The sequence below is a fragment of the Molossus molossus genome, unplaced genomic scaffold (genome assembly GCF_014108415.1).
Source record: "Molossus molossus isolate mMolMol1 unplaced genomic scaffold, mMolMol1.p scaffold_m16_p_22, whole genome shotgun sequence".
Lineage (NCBI taxonomy): Eukaryota > Metazoa > Chordata > Mammalia > Chiroptera > Molossidae > Molossus > Molossus molossus.
In genome coordinates, this window is record NW_023425358.1 from 21,568,963 (window position 1) to 21,584,085 (window position 15,123).

The 15,123-nt window shown below is 49.9% G+C and overlaps 1 protein-coding gene across 1 annotated transcript; it reads right to left on the reverse strand.

The window, feature by feature from the left end:
- Nucleotides 1-4,140: 4,140 nt before the first annotated feature.
- Nucleotides 4,141-12,857, reverse strand: NEFH (neurofilament heavy). The gene is made up of 4 exons (XM_036276412.1): nt 11,938-12,857; nt 9,915-10,114; nt 8,511-8,635; nt 4,141-6,154 (listed from the first exon to the last, which is right to left on the reverse strand). The coding sequence occupies exons 1-4, from the start codon at nt 12,815-12,817 to the stop codon at nt 4,687-4,689; spliced, it is 2,673 nt and encodes an 890-aa protein (XP_036132305.1). The 5' UTR covers nt 12,818-12,857; the 3' UTR covers nt 4,141-4,686.
- Nucleotides 12,858-15,123: the final 2,266 nt, after the last annotated feature.

Below are 15,123 nucleotides of genomic sequence, written 5' to 3' on the forward strand. Positions count from 1 at the left end.
TTGAATGAAGGACTTTCCTGCCTGATATCCCAGTCCCCTACTGGAGGGTTCCCAGGCTCTAGAAGCCCAGTTCTTTGGCCCCATCCCTTCTCGCCAGCAACATCCACCAGTCAGTGGCTAAGCTATGCTGTTCTTGGCTGGAGCTAGGCTCTCAGTCCCCATCACTCACACTAGGCCAACTGTAGCCTTGTTAGTCACACATCTGTTTCCTGCTGCCTGTGGGCCTGTGTCCCTGTCCCCACCAGAGGGACACCTCAACTTCTTGGGCTCTGGCCACATCCTTTTTTTTGTTTGTTTCACATTTTTATTGGAGGCCACAGGGGAAGGGGCATCCTTTCTGTCATTGGAGCTGCTCATAGTTTCTTCAACCATTCCAAACTTGGCTCCTGGGGGTCCTGAGGGTGGATGGGCACATTGGCCATGCTCCTATCATCTCCGACAGGTACTGGGTAGTTGTAGGGTGTGACCTGGTTGATCATAGTGGCATACATGGTAGAGGGGCTGAAGGGGAGCAGAATTATAGTGAGGTCCCCCAAACTGAAGGACATGACCAGCACCAGCTCCTTGGCCCAGGCATTTTTGAGGAAGGTGGCCGCCACATCCTATTCTAACTGGGCTTTTTTTTTTTTTTACCACCTCTGTAGATAACCTAAGGTGGGAAAGGGAACCCCAGCATTCCCCACTGGGGCTAGTGGAGAAGGACCCTCAGAGTACATTTTGTAGAATGAGTGAATGGGTGGGGTGTCCCAAAGTATTTCAAAGATGGACCCAGTTTTAACAAGTTGAAATGTAAAGCCCAACATGAAGCACCTAAAACCAGCCACTCACCCATGTGCTGGGATGTAACAGCAGCTTGAGTGAAAATATGTGGTAGTTTTAATAAACAACTGATTCATTTATTTATTTTGTTTGTTAATCCTCACTCGAGGATATTTTCCCATTGATTTTCAGATAGAGTGGAAGGGAGCGAGAGAGATAGAAACATTGATGTGAGCCCAGCCAGTGTGGCTCAGTGGATTGAGCATCCTACCATGGACTGAGGTCCTGGTTCGATTCCTGGTCAGGGCACATGCCCAGGTTTTGGGCTCGATTTCCAGTAGGGGGCATGCAGGAGGCAGCCAATCGATGTTTCTATCCCTTCCTCTCTGCCTAAAAAATCACTAAAAACGTGTGTGTGTGTGTGTGTGTGTGTAAACAAACATCGATGTGAGAGAGAGACATCGATTTGTTGCCTCCTACACCCTGACTGGGCCCAGGGATTGAACCTGTAACCCAGATGTGTGCCCTTGACCAGGAATGAAACCTGTGAGCCTTCATTCTGAGTGCTGACACTCTTACAGTTGAGCCAAACTGGCCAGGGCTCTCTTCCTCTTTTTATAAGGGAACCAGTCCTATTGGATTAGAGCTCCACCCTGATGATTTCATTTAATTCTAATCACTTCCTGAAAGACCTGATCTCCAAATACAGTTACATTGGGGATTAGGGCTTCAACATAAGTATTTCAGGGTAAAGGGGGAACACAATGCAATCCATAATAGTGTTTAAACTGATAGGTTACATCATCTGCAACATCCTAAAATGCTCAAGTGGCTGCCCAAACACTAGGGGAAGTAATTCATCTTCATTTACCCAGGACTTTCCTAGTTTTAGCACTGAAAGCCCAGTGTTCTGGAAACAATTCCATCATGTCCAAACTGGGACAGTTATGACCCTATGTAGCAGTCCTTTGATGACCAAAGTTAAACCAAAGAAATACAAAGTAACTTGCTCAGGATTCTTGGGCAAGATACTACAGAAAATATATGGACTCTGGAATTAAGCTTTAGGTTTAAGTCCTGGCTCTGCCACTTATTAGCTGTGTGACTGAACAACTCCCCTCATCTGTTTTCTCACCATTAAAATAGGCTTCAGAATGGCTATCTTAAAAAATTCCTATGTGGACTGGAGAAAATTTACATAAAACATGGTTATAAATGGTAGTTGTTATTGTCATAAGCAATTTGAAGAACTCAACCATGACTTTTTTCAGGTAAGACACACAGGGTTTTCTAGGTCCCAGATCCCAATTTTGATACTGTAGCTATGTGCCAGGGCCTGTGGGGGGGTCTATCTGATTTCCCTAGGACAGAGCTGCTCAGAAAATCAATGCTAGGTTTTCATAGAGTTCTTGGATGTGTTTGATAACTTTTTTCATTTTATTCATTTTTAATTGAGGATATTTTTCCATTGATTTTCAGATAGTGTGGGAGGGAGGGGGGGAGAGAGAGAAACATCCATGTGAGAGAGACACATGGACTGGTTGCCACCCACACAACCCTAACCGGGGCCGGGGACAAACAGCAACTGAGGTACATGCCCTTAGTGGGCATCGAACCCGGGACTCTGGTTCGTGGGCTGATGCTCTAACTGCTGAGCCAAACCGGCCAGGGCAAACCCACAAATCTTTGGTCCGCGGGCTGATGCTCTAACTTGAAGAGTCAATCAAAACCATTTCTAAAATGGCATGTAAGGACCCCCTTGTTTAAATGTGACCACCCTAAACTGTCTTGGCATTCTTTTAAAAAATCAGACCTTTGACAGATGAAAAAGGTTGAAGGTGAGTGTGAACCTTGAGCTGAGTTGACATTAGGCAAAACTTTGAGGAGGCACTTGGCTTATTCTCTGAACATCACCACTTGGTTCTTAACATAGTAACCATTCCCTTCAAGCACTATATTATTCAGAACTTCTGGTTGCAAATCAGAGCTGTATCCCAAATGAGCTTTGGCAAAAGGGGACTTTATTGGATCAAAGAATGGCCAAGAAGCCATGGAAAGGAATACCAGAATCAAGGACCTGAAAGCTACCATGACTCACTAGGTATCTTGTCTGTTTATCTATCTTACCCTCTCTCACAGGCTAGCTTTTCCACAAGGCTGGAAAATGGCAGCCCACAGCTACTGATTCCCATATCCTCCCATTTCCCACAACCAGAAGACTGCCAACCACTCTCACTGGCCCCAAGTTTAAAATCCTAGGAAAGGCCCTGGCCGGTTTGGGTCAGCGGTTAGAGCGTCAGCCCGCGGACCAATGAGTCGCGGGTACAATTCTGGTCAAGGGCACAGACCTCAGTTGCAGTTCATCCCTGGCCCTGGTCAGGTCGTGTGGGAGGCAACCAGTTGATGTGTCTCTCTCACATTGATGTTTCTCTCCACCCCCCCCCTCTATCTGATAATAAATGAAAAAATGTCTTGGGTGAGTTTTAAAAAAAGAATTCCAGGAAAGGACTTTCATTGGCTCAGCTGGGGTCAGGTTGCCATCCATGGACCAATCACCAGTGACCAGTGGCATAGGGCAATTAGAGAATATGGTGGCTGAGAACCATTTGGTTGAGGCAGGGAAAGAAGCAATTCCCAAGAGAGGTGCTAACAGAACAAGGGATAATGACAGTTCTGAAGTTGAAAACCATACAAAAATTTAACAGTAAAGACCCCACATAAATCCACAAGAACACAGCTTTCAAAATCGTGTCTGGACAAGCATGTTGGAGTCCAGGTAAGTGACTGTTGACAAAGTTTTCTCAATAGTGATGACTAGTCTTCACTTCAGATGAATCAGTTACTCATGGCCCCTCATTCAGAAGGCTTATTCCTCCTTACAAAAGAGGATATATGCAGACTCTATAAATAGACTGTTCAATGTCTTCAGACCTCACCTGTTCCCAAACTTCAGGATGCATTAGAATCAAGTGGGAGCTGGTCTTTCCCAGACTTGCCTCTCACATTCTGATTCGTTGGTCTAGGGTAGAATCAAGCCTTTTTATAAGGCTCCCAGATGATGCTGATGTAGGTGATCCATGGACCATGCTAAGAAACCATGCACCAGGCCACCTGTCTGCAAGATCATAAAAATAAAGCATCTAGCACACTGCCTGGCACAAGGTTTGTGGTCAGAAAATAATACGAGAGGCCATGTAACTGGTACCAGAATCTTAAGAGACCCCTGATGGTTGTTCAGTCCTGTACAGTCTTGTGATATCTAGACCTCCCCTGGCCCTGGCTCCTGGCCTGCCAGGAGGTGTGAATAAATAACAGAAGCAGCATTTTCATTTCATAAGCACTTTGCTTTATTGCACAGAAGCAATTGAAAGTGGTCTCCAGTGAAAAAGTGCACCCTGGCATATTCAGTGGCCAGTGCCCAGCCCCACCCACTCCAGGTCTTCCAGGATAGAGAGCACTGGGCAAGGGCCTGACCACTCCTTTGGAAAACAGAAGGCATTCAGGGAAAAGGTTAAGACATCTCAAGCATAATGTGTTTCTAACTGCTCATTCATTATTGCGGTCGTCTGTCAATTGCACATACAGGAAATAAATGCACTTATTTGGAGAGGAGGGGGCAGTTTTTATAGTCAAGTGTTTACGTGTGGCATTCGGCATATATCACATTCCGCTACATAAGCTATCATAAACATAATGGTCCATCGCCTGGGGAGGGTTTGGGCTATGGGGGACAGGGTGGGGAGTGCTCTTCCTTGCTAACATATTGCTAACAGAAATTCCTGTTTGGTAAAGGACAGCCCCATCATCTAAGCAGTTTCTTCTTACATGAAGAAAAGAGAGAGAAAAAAGAAAATTTGTTATACCGACCCTTGAGCTCCCAGACCCTCCCGCTTCTTTGGCTGCTCTGGATGTTCCTTTATCCCTACCTTACTTTTCCCCCTTGGCAGCCTTGTCTTCTGTGGCCTTCTCTGGAGGCTTGCTGTCTTTGTGGTCTGTGCTAGAGGACTTCTCAGCCTTTTCCGTCTTGGCTTTGCTGGGTGTGGGGGCCTCCTTGCTGGGTTCTTCCTTGGCTTGGGCCTCTGGTTTGGGTTTCTCCTCAGGCTTCTTGGCCTCTGTGGCCTTCTCCTCCTTAGCATCTTTTTTCTCAGGTGCTGCTGGTATCTCTTCCTTCTTTGGCTTTTCCGGCCCCTTCTCTGCAGCTTTGCTGGGTTCTTTGGCCTTGGTATCATCAGTTTCCTTCTTATCCACCTCAGTCTTCTCTTTGGGTTTGGCCTCTTCCTTATGTTTGACAGAAGCTTCCTTCTCTGGAGTCACTGCTTTTTTATCTTCAGACTCTTCCTTCTTGGCTTCGACTATGGATTCCTTGGGCTTCTCCACAGCAGGTTCTTTCTTATCCTGCGCCTCAGGCTTTGGAGCCTCCTTCTTGGGCACCTCATCTTTCTTGCTGTCCTTCTCCTCAGTTTTTGGCATGGCTGGAGCTTTCTCTTCCTCTACCTTCTTTGGGGGCAAATCTTTGACTTTTACCTCCTGGGGTTTCTCTTCTTCCTTCATGGGGGACTTCGATTCTTCCTTCTTTGAGACCTCCTTTTCAGGAGATTTGGCCTCCTCCTTCATGGGAGATTTGACTTTCTCTGGGGACTTGACCTCCTCCTTGCTAGGGCTTTTGGCCTTTTCAGGTGATTTGATGTCTGCAGGGGACCTTACTTCTTCTTTCACTGGGGTCTTGGCTTCTGGGGACTTCACATCAAGAATCTTGGCCTTCTCAGGGGATTTAGCTTCTTCCTTCACCGGAGACTTGGCCTTTTCGGGGGACTTAACCTCAGCTGGTGATTTCGCTTCTTCCTTCACTGGAGACTTGGCCTTTTCAGGGGACTTGACCTCAGCTGGTGATTTTGCTTCTTCCTTCACTGGAGACTTGGCCTTCTCTGGGGATTTGACCTCCACTGGGGACTTAGCCTCTTCCTTAACTGGGGACTTGGCCTTCTCAGGGGACTTGACCTCAGCTGGCGACTTTGCTTCTTCTTTAATGGGGGACTTTGCTTTGGCTGGTGACATGGCCTCTTCCTTCTCTGGGGATTCAGCCTCTTCTGCTGGGGGAGACTTTGCTGCTTCTTCTCCCTCATCTGCTTCCTCTTCTCCCACTTTCTCCTCCTGGCCCTCCTCCTCTTTGGCCTCTTTCTCCTCTTCTTCAGTCACTTCTTCGGTCACTTGTATCTCCTCTGTCTGTTCCTCCACAATCACAGTTTCCTTCTCTGACTTTTCTACCACCTTGATTTTTTCTTCACTTTTGACCTTTATGTGCGTGGACGTGGAAGGGATTTTAGGGAGTCCTTCTGGAAAGGAGAAAGGACTTGGACCAAAGCCAATCCGACACTCTTCACCTTCCAGGAGTTTTCTGCAGAATGGATAATGGAACACATTACTATTAACTCAGAGCAGATGGATGACTTTGAGGTCTTCCTGGTTTCCTCTGAAGGTCCATAGTGTCCAAGGATAGGGATTTTGGCAGAGGAAGGTATATGAATGATGGGCACTTTGAGAATGGAGAAAGTCACTTAGTAAATCATCCCAGGAACCAGCTAGAATCTATCTTCACCCCAATGACACTGTTCTTGTTTAAAGCAGCTAAGGCTGCAACTTATGTGATAAAACACCTTTTCTCCCCCCTTGAAAAACCCCTCAGTGTAGATTGCCCATTTTAACAACATATTTATTGTCCCTCAACTAAAATGTTATTCAAGAGAAGAAAGTTAAGAGCCTGAGCAAACCATTTCACACTTATAAATTTGGGCTTAAGAGGTCTAAGAATGTCCCTATTTGAATTTCCAGGGTCTCCTGTCACCCTGTGTTCTCCTCCTTTGAGTTTTAGGAATAGGGTAATGGTAGCAGTTTCTACTCTTTGCTACTCACTAGATGTATAACTTTGGCCAAGCCGCTCAAACTCTTTAAGCCTGTTTCCTTACTGGTAGAGAGGGTCATAAGAGTCTGTACCTCAGAGGGTTGTTTCAATGAGATAAATAAAAAGGATAGGAAATAACTGCCTCTGGTTAAGTGTGGGGTTACCCCTACAGTAGTAAGACTACAGCCTAGAGTCAAGAGGTAGGAAGTGAAGGGTCAACAGATAGCAACTGGGACAAGACCTCATGGGGTCAGCTCTGCTCCTTAGCAGGAAACTGCTAAGCTGGGAGGTCTCATGATTTTCTCATGACTATCATTTACTGAGGAATTTCTCTGTGGCAGCACAGTGGTAACTGCATTACCTGAATTAGCTCATGAACAGGATTAGCTCCTCCCAATAACCCCATGACATGGTTACTCTCTTTTGTTTTGTTTTGAGAATTCTTAGAAGAGTTTATTGAGCCAAACTGACGACATGCTGGGAAGCAAGATTTCAAATTATCCCCATGTAGGTACTGTTATTATCACTCCCATTTTATTTTTCCAGAAAACACATGCTAAGAGAGATGAGAAACTCTAAGAGAGACAAAAAGTTTTAAAGGCCCCTGACAACTCAAGTACCTCTTTTGCCTCCAAAGCAGGCCTCTAGCTGGCTGGATATTGGGGGGGGGGGGTGCTTAAACCCTCTAAGTCACTGTCAGAATGAAAAGATTTTTGTCTCTCAGAAAGTAGAGTGGCGATTGCCAGGGCTGGGAGAATAAAGGAAAGGAGCGTGGGGAGTTACTGTTTAATAAACACAGAGTTTCAGTGTGAGATGATGAAAAATGTTCTGGAGATAGATGGTGATGATGGTTGCACAACAATGTAAATGTACTTAGTGCCATGTATATTTAAAAATAGTTGCCCTGCCCTGGCCGGTTTGGCTCAGCGGTTAGAGTGTCGGCCTGTAGTCCTGAGAGACCTGGGTTTGGTTCCCGCTAAGCGCATGTACCGAGGTTGTAGTGTGTCCCTGGCCCTGGTTGGGTCATGCGGGTGGCAGCCACTCGATGTGTCCCTTTCACATCGATGTTTCTCTCTCTCTTCCTCTTTTCCCCTCCCACTCTATCTGAACAAAAAAACAGAAAAATGTCCTCAGGTGAGAATAAAAAAAAAAAGGTTGCCCTGGCAGGTTTGGCTCAGCGGGTTAGAGTGTCAGCCTGCAGTCCAGAGAGACCCGGGTTCGGTTCCTGCTAAGGGCGCATACCTCGGTTGCAGTTTGTCCCCGGCCCTGGTTGGGTCGTGCAGATGGCAACCACTCGATGTGTCCCTTTCACGTCGATGTTTCTCTCTCTCTCTCCCTCCCACTATATCTGAGCAAAAAATGGAAAAATGTCCTCAGGTGAGGATTAAAACAAAAAAATAAATAAATAAAAATAGTTAAATGGCAAATATTTATGTTACATATATTTTACCACAATAAAAAAAAAGTTCAGCCCTGGCCGGTTTGGCTCAGCAGTTGGAGCATCGGCCTGCGGTCCAGAGAGACCCGGGTTCGGTTCCCGCTAAGGGCACGTACCTCGGTTGCAGTTTGTCCCCGGCCCTGGTTGGTCATGAGGGTGGCAGCCACTCGATGTGTCCCTTTCACACTGATGTTTCTCTCTCTCTCTCTGTTCCTCTCTCTCCCTCCCACTCTACCTGAACAAAAAATGGAAAAGGTATCCTCGGGTGAGAATTAAAAAAAAAAAAAAAAAAAAGTGCATCTTTATCTCTAAGACAGGCAGGCTGCTTCACTGGAAGCTCGAAAACAAAGGCTTAGCTCCTCATAAGAATACAAGGGCTCCCCACCACCCCAAAGGCCCCCTGGCCCACTTCACCTGTAAGCGGCGATCTCAATATCCAGAGCCATCTTGACGTTGAGCAAGTCCTGATACTCTCGGAGCTGGGCTGCCATCTCCCACTTAGTATTCCTTAGCTCAGCGTCCAACTGCTGGATAGCTTCCTGAGGAGGAGAGGTTACATACATGTCACATGCCAGCCAACACCTGGCCCTCTGGACCAGAAAAGCAGGGGCAAGCCATGCAACCCAAAGCAGTCCTGTCCAGCCATGCAGCTGGAGCCAACACCCACCCTGTTAAAGCTGTGGGGACCTCATTCATGGACATGGAAACCACATGAAGCAAAAATTCAGCTATGTATATAACTTCAGCCTGGGGAATGGTCTGGAAAGAAACACACCAGACTCCGACAATGGTTATCACTGGTTAGTAGGATGATGGTTGAATTTTTGAATTTTTACAGATCTCTTTTTTTTTTTTTTAATCCTCACCCGAGGACATTTTTCCATTTTTTGTACAGATAGAGTGGGAGGGAGGGAGAGGAAGAGAGAGAGAGAGAGAAACATCGATGTGAAAGGGACACATCGAGTGGCTGCCACCTGCACGACCCACCAGGACCGGGGACAAACTGCAACCGAGGTACATGCCCTTAGCGGGAACCGAACCCGGGTCTCTCCGGACCGCAGGCCAACGCTCTAACCGCTGAGCCAAACTGGCCAGGGCTTTACAGATCTCTTAAGCTTAGAAAATGCTCAGTGGGAACAGAGCCTTGTCTGTTTGGCTCGTTATTGGTCCCGTAATTCTCCAAAGTGCCTGCCACATAGTTAAGGGCTTGAGAAGCATCCGTTGTTGACAACTGAGACAATACACAGAAGTTAAATGTAGTTGAAGCTTCTCCCCTGTTCCCAGGCCCATTTAACCACTGTTTAAAGTAAATCATTATGGCTGATTTTTATTGCCTCCTTTTTGCTTTCTTGGTTTTCTAATTTTTCTATCATCACCACATATTATTTGCATAATTTCTTCAAAAGTGATGTTTTCTTTTGCCAGTTGTCTTTAATGGGGCATCTGCCAAGGCCTTCCCCAGGTTACCCACACACACAGACACTGGTTATTGTTTACCAAATGCACTTATTGTGACCAAACCCTGCTAAGAACATTCACATTCATCTCTTTAAAAGTTTATCTATATTCTTAACCTTCACAGCTCTGCAAAGCAGGCATTTTTTTTCCTCTCTTCTTTTTCATTGAAGGAATTCAGATTCAGAGAGGCAGATAAATTTCTTGGAGTCATATACCTAGAAAGACATACTGATATATCTGGTATGTCTGACTCCAAGGCCCATGGTCTTGATCACTACCACCGTGCTCAGAGGACAGTGATTTGTCCAGGGTCACCCAAACAGATGAGGCCGTCTGGCTCTCTGCCCCACCCCTGTCCACCTGGTAGGATGCGATGTCAGCCTGATGACGGTCCTCAAGCTCAGAGCGCTGCCTCTCCAGCGAGTCCTTGGTGCCTTTGAGTGCCTCCAGCTCCGTGGTCCTGGCCTGCAGCTGGCGCCGGTACTCAGTTATTTCCTCCTGTGCTGAGCGCATGGCATCTGTGTTTACCTTGGCTGCCTCTGACAGTCGGTCCAGCCTCACTGGGGGAGAAGGGAAGGGCACAGGGTTAGCACACCTGGATATGCCCAGATCCAGAAGGTGACACACATAGGTTGAGGACCTACTGGGTGCTGAGTACTATCTTGGAATGTTTAACTCACCTTATCTTGTATGATAGGCAAATAACTACTGCTCAAGGCTACCCAACTGGTGAGTGGCAGCGCTGGGATTTAAATTTAGTGTCTATCTGGCTCCAAAGATTAGACTGTCTTCCTGACTCAGTGTCCAGAAACCCTACAGGGCAGAGGGACACCCTCATTTCTGGTCTTAATGCCTGGTTCAGCTTCCCAGCAAGGGGATTCAGATGTGAAATCTGGCTTAAGTCTGAACTTGTGGCTGAATAAGTTCATGAGCCTTTGACCTTTGAAGACACGAGGGTGCTATGAGCCACCATGTAGCCACAGCCCCTTCTTTGCAGATTTCTGCTATGCAGAGCACAAGGTCACTGCAGAGCCTGGGGCCTGTGTGCCAGCTCCTCTGTCCCTTCCTCCACCTGGCTGTACATTCTGGCACTGGAGCCCCTGAGCCAATGGCAACCACATCTTGCCCCTACAAGTAAAGGGCTGCTGGTTCCCAGACCTCCCATAGCCAGTGGAGGTCTAGAGACTAGGCTACATCTCCTCAAAGTGAACGTCCTGAATCCTGAGATAGTGACACCCAGGCCCTGAGCTGGGAGTGTGGGAGGAAGAAGGGAAACCAGCTGGATGGGCCAGAAGCCTAGGATGATTTGCCTGTTTGAAGGGCAAAGCCCAAGAGAACAGAGAGGTTTGCTCTGGGAGGAGCCTTGAAGCAGAGATGAGGAGGAGACAGTCTGCTACTGCAGAGAAGTGGAAAACAAAACAAAACGAGAAAAGCCACACATCCAAATCCCAGCTTTCCTTACTAGTGCTGGCAAATATTGAGAAACCATCCTGATGGGTAAGGATTTTTACCCACTGTGGATCACAGACCCATTTGGAAATCACTGAAACCCCTGCACCCTCTCCCAAGAACAATGCACAAAGTTGTATGGTGTGTGTGTGTGTGTGTTGAGGGGTGGAGTGGGGATCATGGAGCTTCCCAGAGTAAGAAGCCCAGCTGGTCCACCTCCATCGTTCAACCCAAATAGAAATGAAAACCAGAGAGGGCAAGTGTTGGTCAAGGTCACCCTGCAGCTGATGGAAACAGCTTCAGAGCTGCTGCAGCAGCAACAGAGCTGACTCGGGGCAGCATGAAGTTGGAGGGGGACGGACTTGGGAGGCTCACCAGCCACCTCAGTCTCAGGTACCAATTGGATGTAGTGATGGTCCCCCTTGAGAAGAAAGGATGTGAGAATGCCCCACCCCTTCCATAAGTAGTGGGGAGAAACCTGACAGGGATCAGAATAATGGAGTCCCCTGCAGTGTGCAGGAAAGGGGGATGGGCAACGTTGGTCAGGGAAGTCAGGTTACTTCGAAGGGCAGAGAGTCCCCAGCACTTGTGACTAGAAAGCAGCATTGTTACGGAACAACAGAAGGAACCTGATGGAACTGGGACCTAGGAATGGGGTTACCCAAATACGGTGGGGGAGACCAGAGGAGACCCAGAGTTAAAGAACAAATATAAGGAACCTGAAAAAGGGAGGTGTTCCACATGAGACCCACCAGAAAATCATTATTTAACTAAGGGTTATGCACTTTAAATGGGAAAGCTGAGTAGCACACCCTCCAGTCCTGCCACCTCCACGCAGAGTCCACCAGCGTCCCCTGGCGTCATGCCACCCCGCCCCTTGCTGCGGGACCAGCATGGTACACCCCATCCTCCCCATTCCCGCGCACTTGCGAACCTCGAAACCACTCCTCCGACTGCAACGTGCTTTGCACCGCGTGGCCTTCGAGCTGCGCGCGAATCTCGCGCAGCGCCGACGTCACGTCGCATTTGAGGGAGTCGCGCGCGTCGGCTTGTGCCTGCGCCTGCGCGACACCGCAGCCCTGGATTTGGCTGAGCAGCTCGCCCACCTCTTCCTGGTGGTGGCGCCGCAGGTAGCCGCACTCCTCCTGAAGGGCTTGCGCTTTCTTTTGCAGCTCGACCCGCGCCGCCTCGGCCTCCTGCGCAAAGCGCGCGAGCGCGCGCGCCGCCGCCTCAGCCTCCTCGCGCTGCCGGGCCTCGTCGTCCAGGCGCTGGCGCACGTGCGCGATGTCCTCGAGCAGGTGCTCCTGCTCCAGGCGCAGCTGGCCGCGCGCCGCGCCCAGGCGCAGCACGACGCCGCGCATCTCGCGCACCTCGCGCTCGTACAGCTCGCCCATGGCAGCGCGTCCCGCTTGCTGCTGCCGCAGCGCCGCCGCCTCGCCCTCCAAGTTGCGATTGTGCGCCTCCAGCTGCCGCACTTTGTCGATGTAGCCCGCGAAGCGGTCGTTCAGCACCTGCAGCTGCTCCTTCTCGCTGCGCGCTGCCACCGCTACAACGCAGCCCTCTGGTCCGTTGCTCAACGTGTCTAGCGAGTCGGTGCTCGAGGCGATTGCCGCACCGCGGAAACGACTCGGCGAGGCCGACACTGAGCTCACGGACGTCCGCCCCCACGAGTGGAAACCGCTCGACGAGCCGGCGGCCGAGCGCGCTCCGCCTGAGCCGCCCTTTCGAGCCAGTGCATAATGCAGGATGCCACCTCCGTGCAGCGACGCGAACGGGGAGCCCAGCAGCGCGTCGGCGCCGCTGAAGCTCATCATGGCTGGAGCAGGTGCAGCTGCCGGTGGAGCGGGTGACTGCGGCTGGGACGGGGCGGGTAGCACTGCGGCAGCTCCGGGACGCCGGCCCTTTTATAGCAGCCGGGCCAGTCCAGCCCCTCGGCAGCTGCGGGGGGGGGGGGGGTGACGGGGGAGGGCCCCGCCCGCCTCCTCCCCTGCTGCCCCGGGGCTGGCCGGCTCCGCCGCAGTGAGAAGGGCGGGGCAGAGGGGACCAAAGAGTGAAGGGGAATCCGCGAGAAGTCGGAAGAACACCCCCCCCCCGCCCGGCCTCGAGGTCAGAACAAGGGGTAAAGGACTCCTAGAGTGAACCGGCGGGGACCCCCAGGTGTGAATCGGAAGACCCTGCCCCTGTTTTCGGAATTAGAGAAAGGGGAAAGGGGAGAGAACAAGGAAAGCTGATGGGAATAGGGGCAAGGTGCCTTAGGGATGGAACGAAGGAAGACTCTATAGTCAGTGGGATGAGGGGATTGCTGCATGAAATGGGGGTACAAGGTTTCCCTAATAATTAGAGAGGTCCTCAGGATAGGGGGTGCAGAGGTCTGCAGCCACCCCGGAATAGGAGAGGGAGCAAGGTAATCTTGAATGGAGGCATGGTGAATACTACAGAGAACAGAGACAGCAGACCTCTGAAGTTTCAATGTTTCCCCCCAATAGCTAGAGGGGCCACCAGGAGAGGGCTCAGGAAGCTCTGCAGCCACTCCAGAATAGGGATGGGGAACCTGGAGTTGGGGAGGGCAGCAAGGCTACTCTTAACTGGGGGAGAGAAGGAATCCTAGATGATGGGGCACAGTAGTCACAGAAGGATAGAAGGTGGGAGACCCTGCAAATGGCCCCAGCAAGAAGGACCCTCCTTGGAAGGGTCAGAGGGTCTCCTGCATAGACAGGAGGAACCCGGGCTGAGTGTGAGGGTCAAAAAACCCAGAGTGGGGGTGCTGCTGGGGACTGAGCATGAAGTTGGGAGAGCTGGCACCTGTATGGGGTGGGGGGAAGTGACAGGTATGCTAGTAGTCAGTCAGGTCAGCTCTATAATTTGCAGGCCAAATGACCTTGGACAAGTTGTGTCTCTCCCTACCCCACCCCCCTCCACCAACCTCAGTTTTCTCATCTGTGAAAGGAAGGGGCCTTGCCTTGGGGCAGGTTGCAATTTAAGACCCCTAGCTTCCCAAGAAGCCTCGGCTTTGGGAGGGGCCCCCTCTGCCTGAATTGGGGGAGGGGAACTTTCACAGGCTGCCTCTAGATAAGACAGCTGCTTTCCCACAACTAGGAAGTCCATTTTTCTAGCTTTCCCTTTTCATCTCCTCAACTTCAACTTGGCATCTCTTCCCCCGCCCCCACAACAGATAAGTGGGTGCCCCATAGGCTTCCCTTCTCACCCCCAGGGAAGTAGTGGGATGCTTTTAGGGTACCAAAGTCCCTCACCCTAAAAAGCCCTATTGGAGGATCAGGTATAAAAAGGGGTCTTTGAGCTTTATGTGTGTGTGGCGGGGGGTGGGGGTGGGGTGGGGGGGAGGGCTTTCCTGGAACTGTTGATGTTATTTCACTTTTTCTCATTTTTGGCTAATTTCAAATGCCTTGGGAGTGGGGGCAGCACTGCAGATGATGCTTCAGCACAGGGGTCAGGACCTGCTCCTTGTCAGGAAGAAAGGGGTTAACCTCTGCCTTGAAGTTGGGGGGAGAGGAAGAGGGTATACAGATCCCCCATACCTAACTGTGAGCAGAGCAGATGGGGAACTGAATAAAGGTGGAAGAATGGTCTGGCAGGGTCACAAAGGGAGCCAAGGACCCAGCCCCTTGACTTTCTGGTAGGGATCCTGTCCCATATTTTCTGTTAAATTCTCCCACATACATACCTGGGCTACCTTGCTCCTCCACTGGGAGCTGAAAGGACCTGGGGGGGATGCCAGATGCAGGGAAGGGATCTTTTAGAGTCCGTGTAGACTCTGCTATCAGATCTGAGCCTCCCTTAGGTGGTTATCTCAACCCCCACTACCTTTCCAATTTACACTGGTTTTTCTTCTGTGGTATCCCCAAAATGGGGACAGACTGATCCCTCAGAAAAGTCCTCTGCCAGTTCTTTTCTCTTTGCCTTCCACCTCATTCCCAGACCCTGGTTCTAAGCATGCCGTGAGGGATGGGGAAGTGATGGTGCTGTCCCTTTAACCACGTTTTACTGGAAGGAGAGTGCGCTGGGGAGGACGCAGGAGGGGGAAGGGAGTTTCTGGTTTTGCATGGAGAAGCAGAACATGATGAAGCATTTTCCCCCTATTTAAAGATCCAGGCATGCTCTA

Excerpts from the sequence above, each read along its gene's own strand:
- NEFH (XM_036276412.1), bottom strand. The coding sequence starts at position 12,817 with ATGATGAGCTTCAGCGGCGCCGACGCGCTGCTGGGCTCCCCGTTCGCG. Across the intron at positions 8,636-9,914 it reads CTGACATCGCATCCTACCAG|GAAGCTATCCAGCAGTTGGA; the intron begins GTGGACAGGGGT and ends TCTCCTCCTCAG. Across the intron at positions 6,155-8,510 it reads ATTGAGATCGCCGCTTACAG|AAAACTCCTGGAAGGTGAAG; the intron begins GTGAAGTGGGCC and ends TCCATTCTGCAG.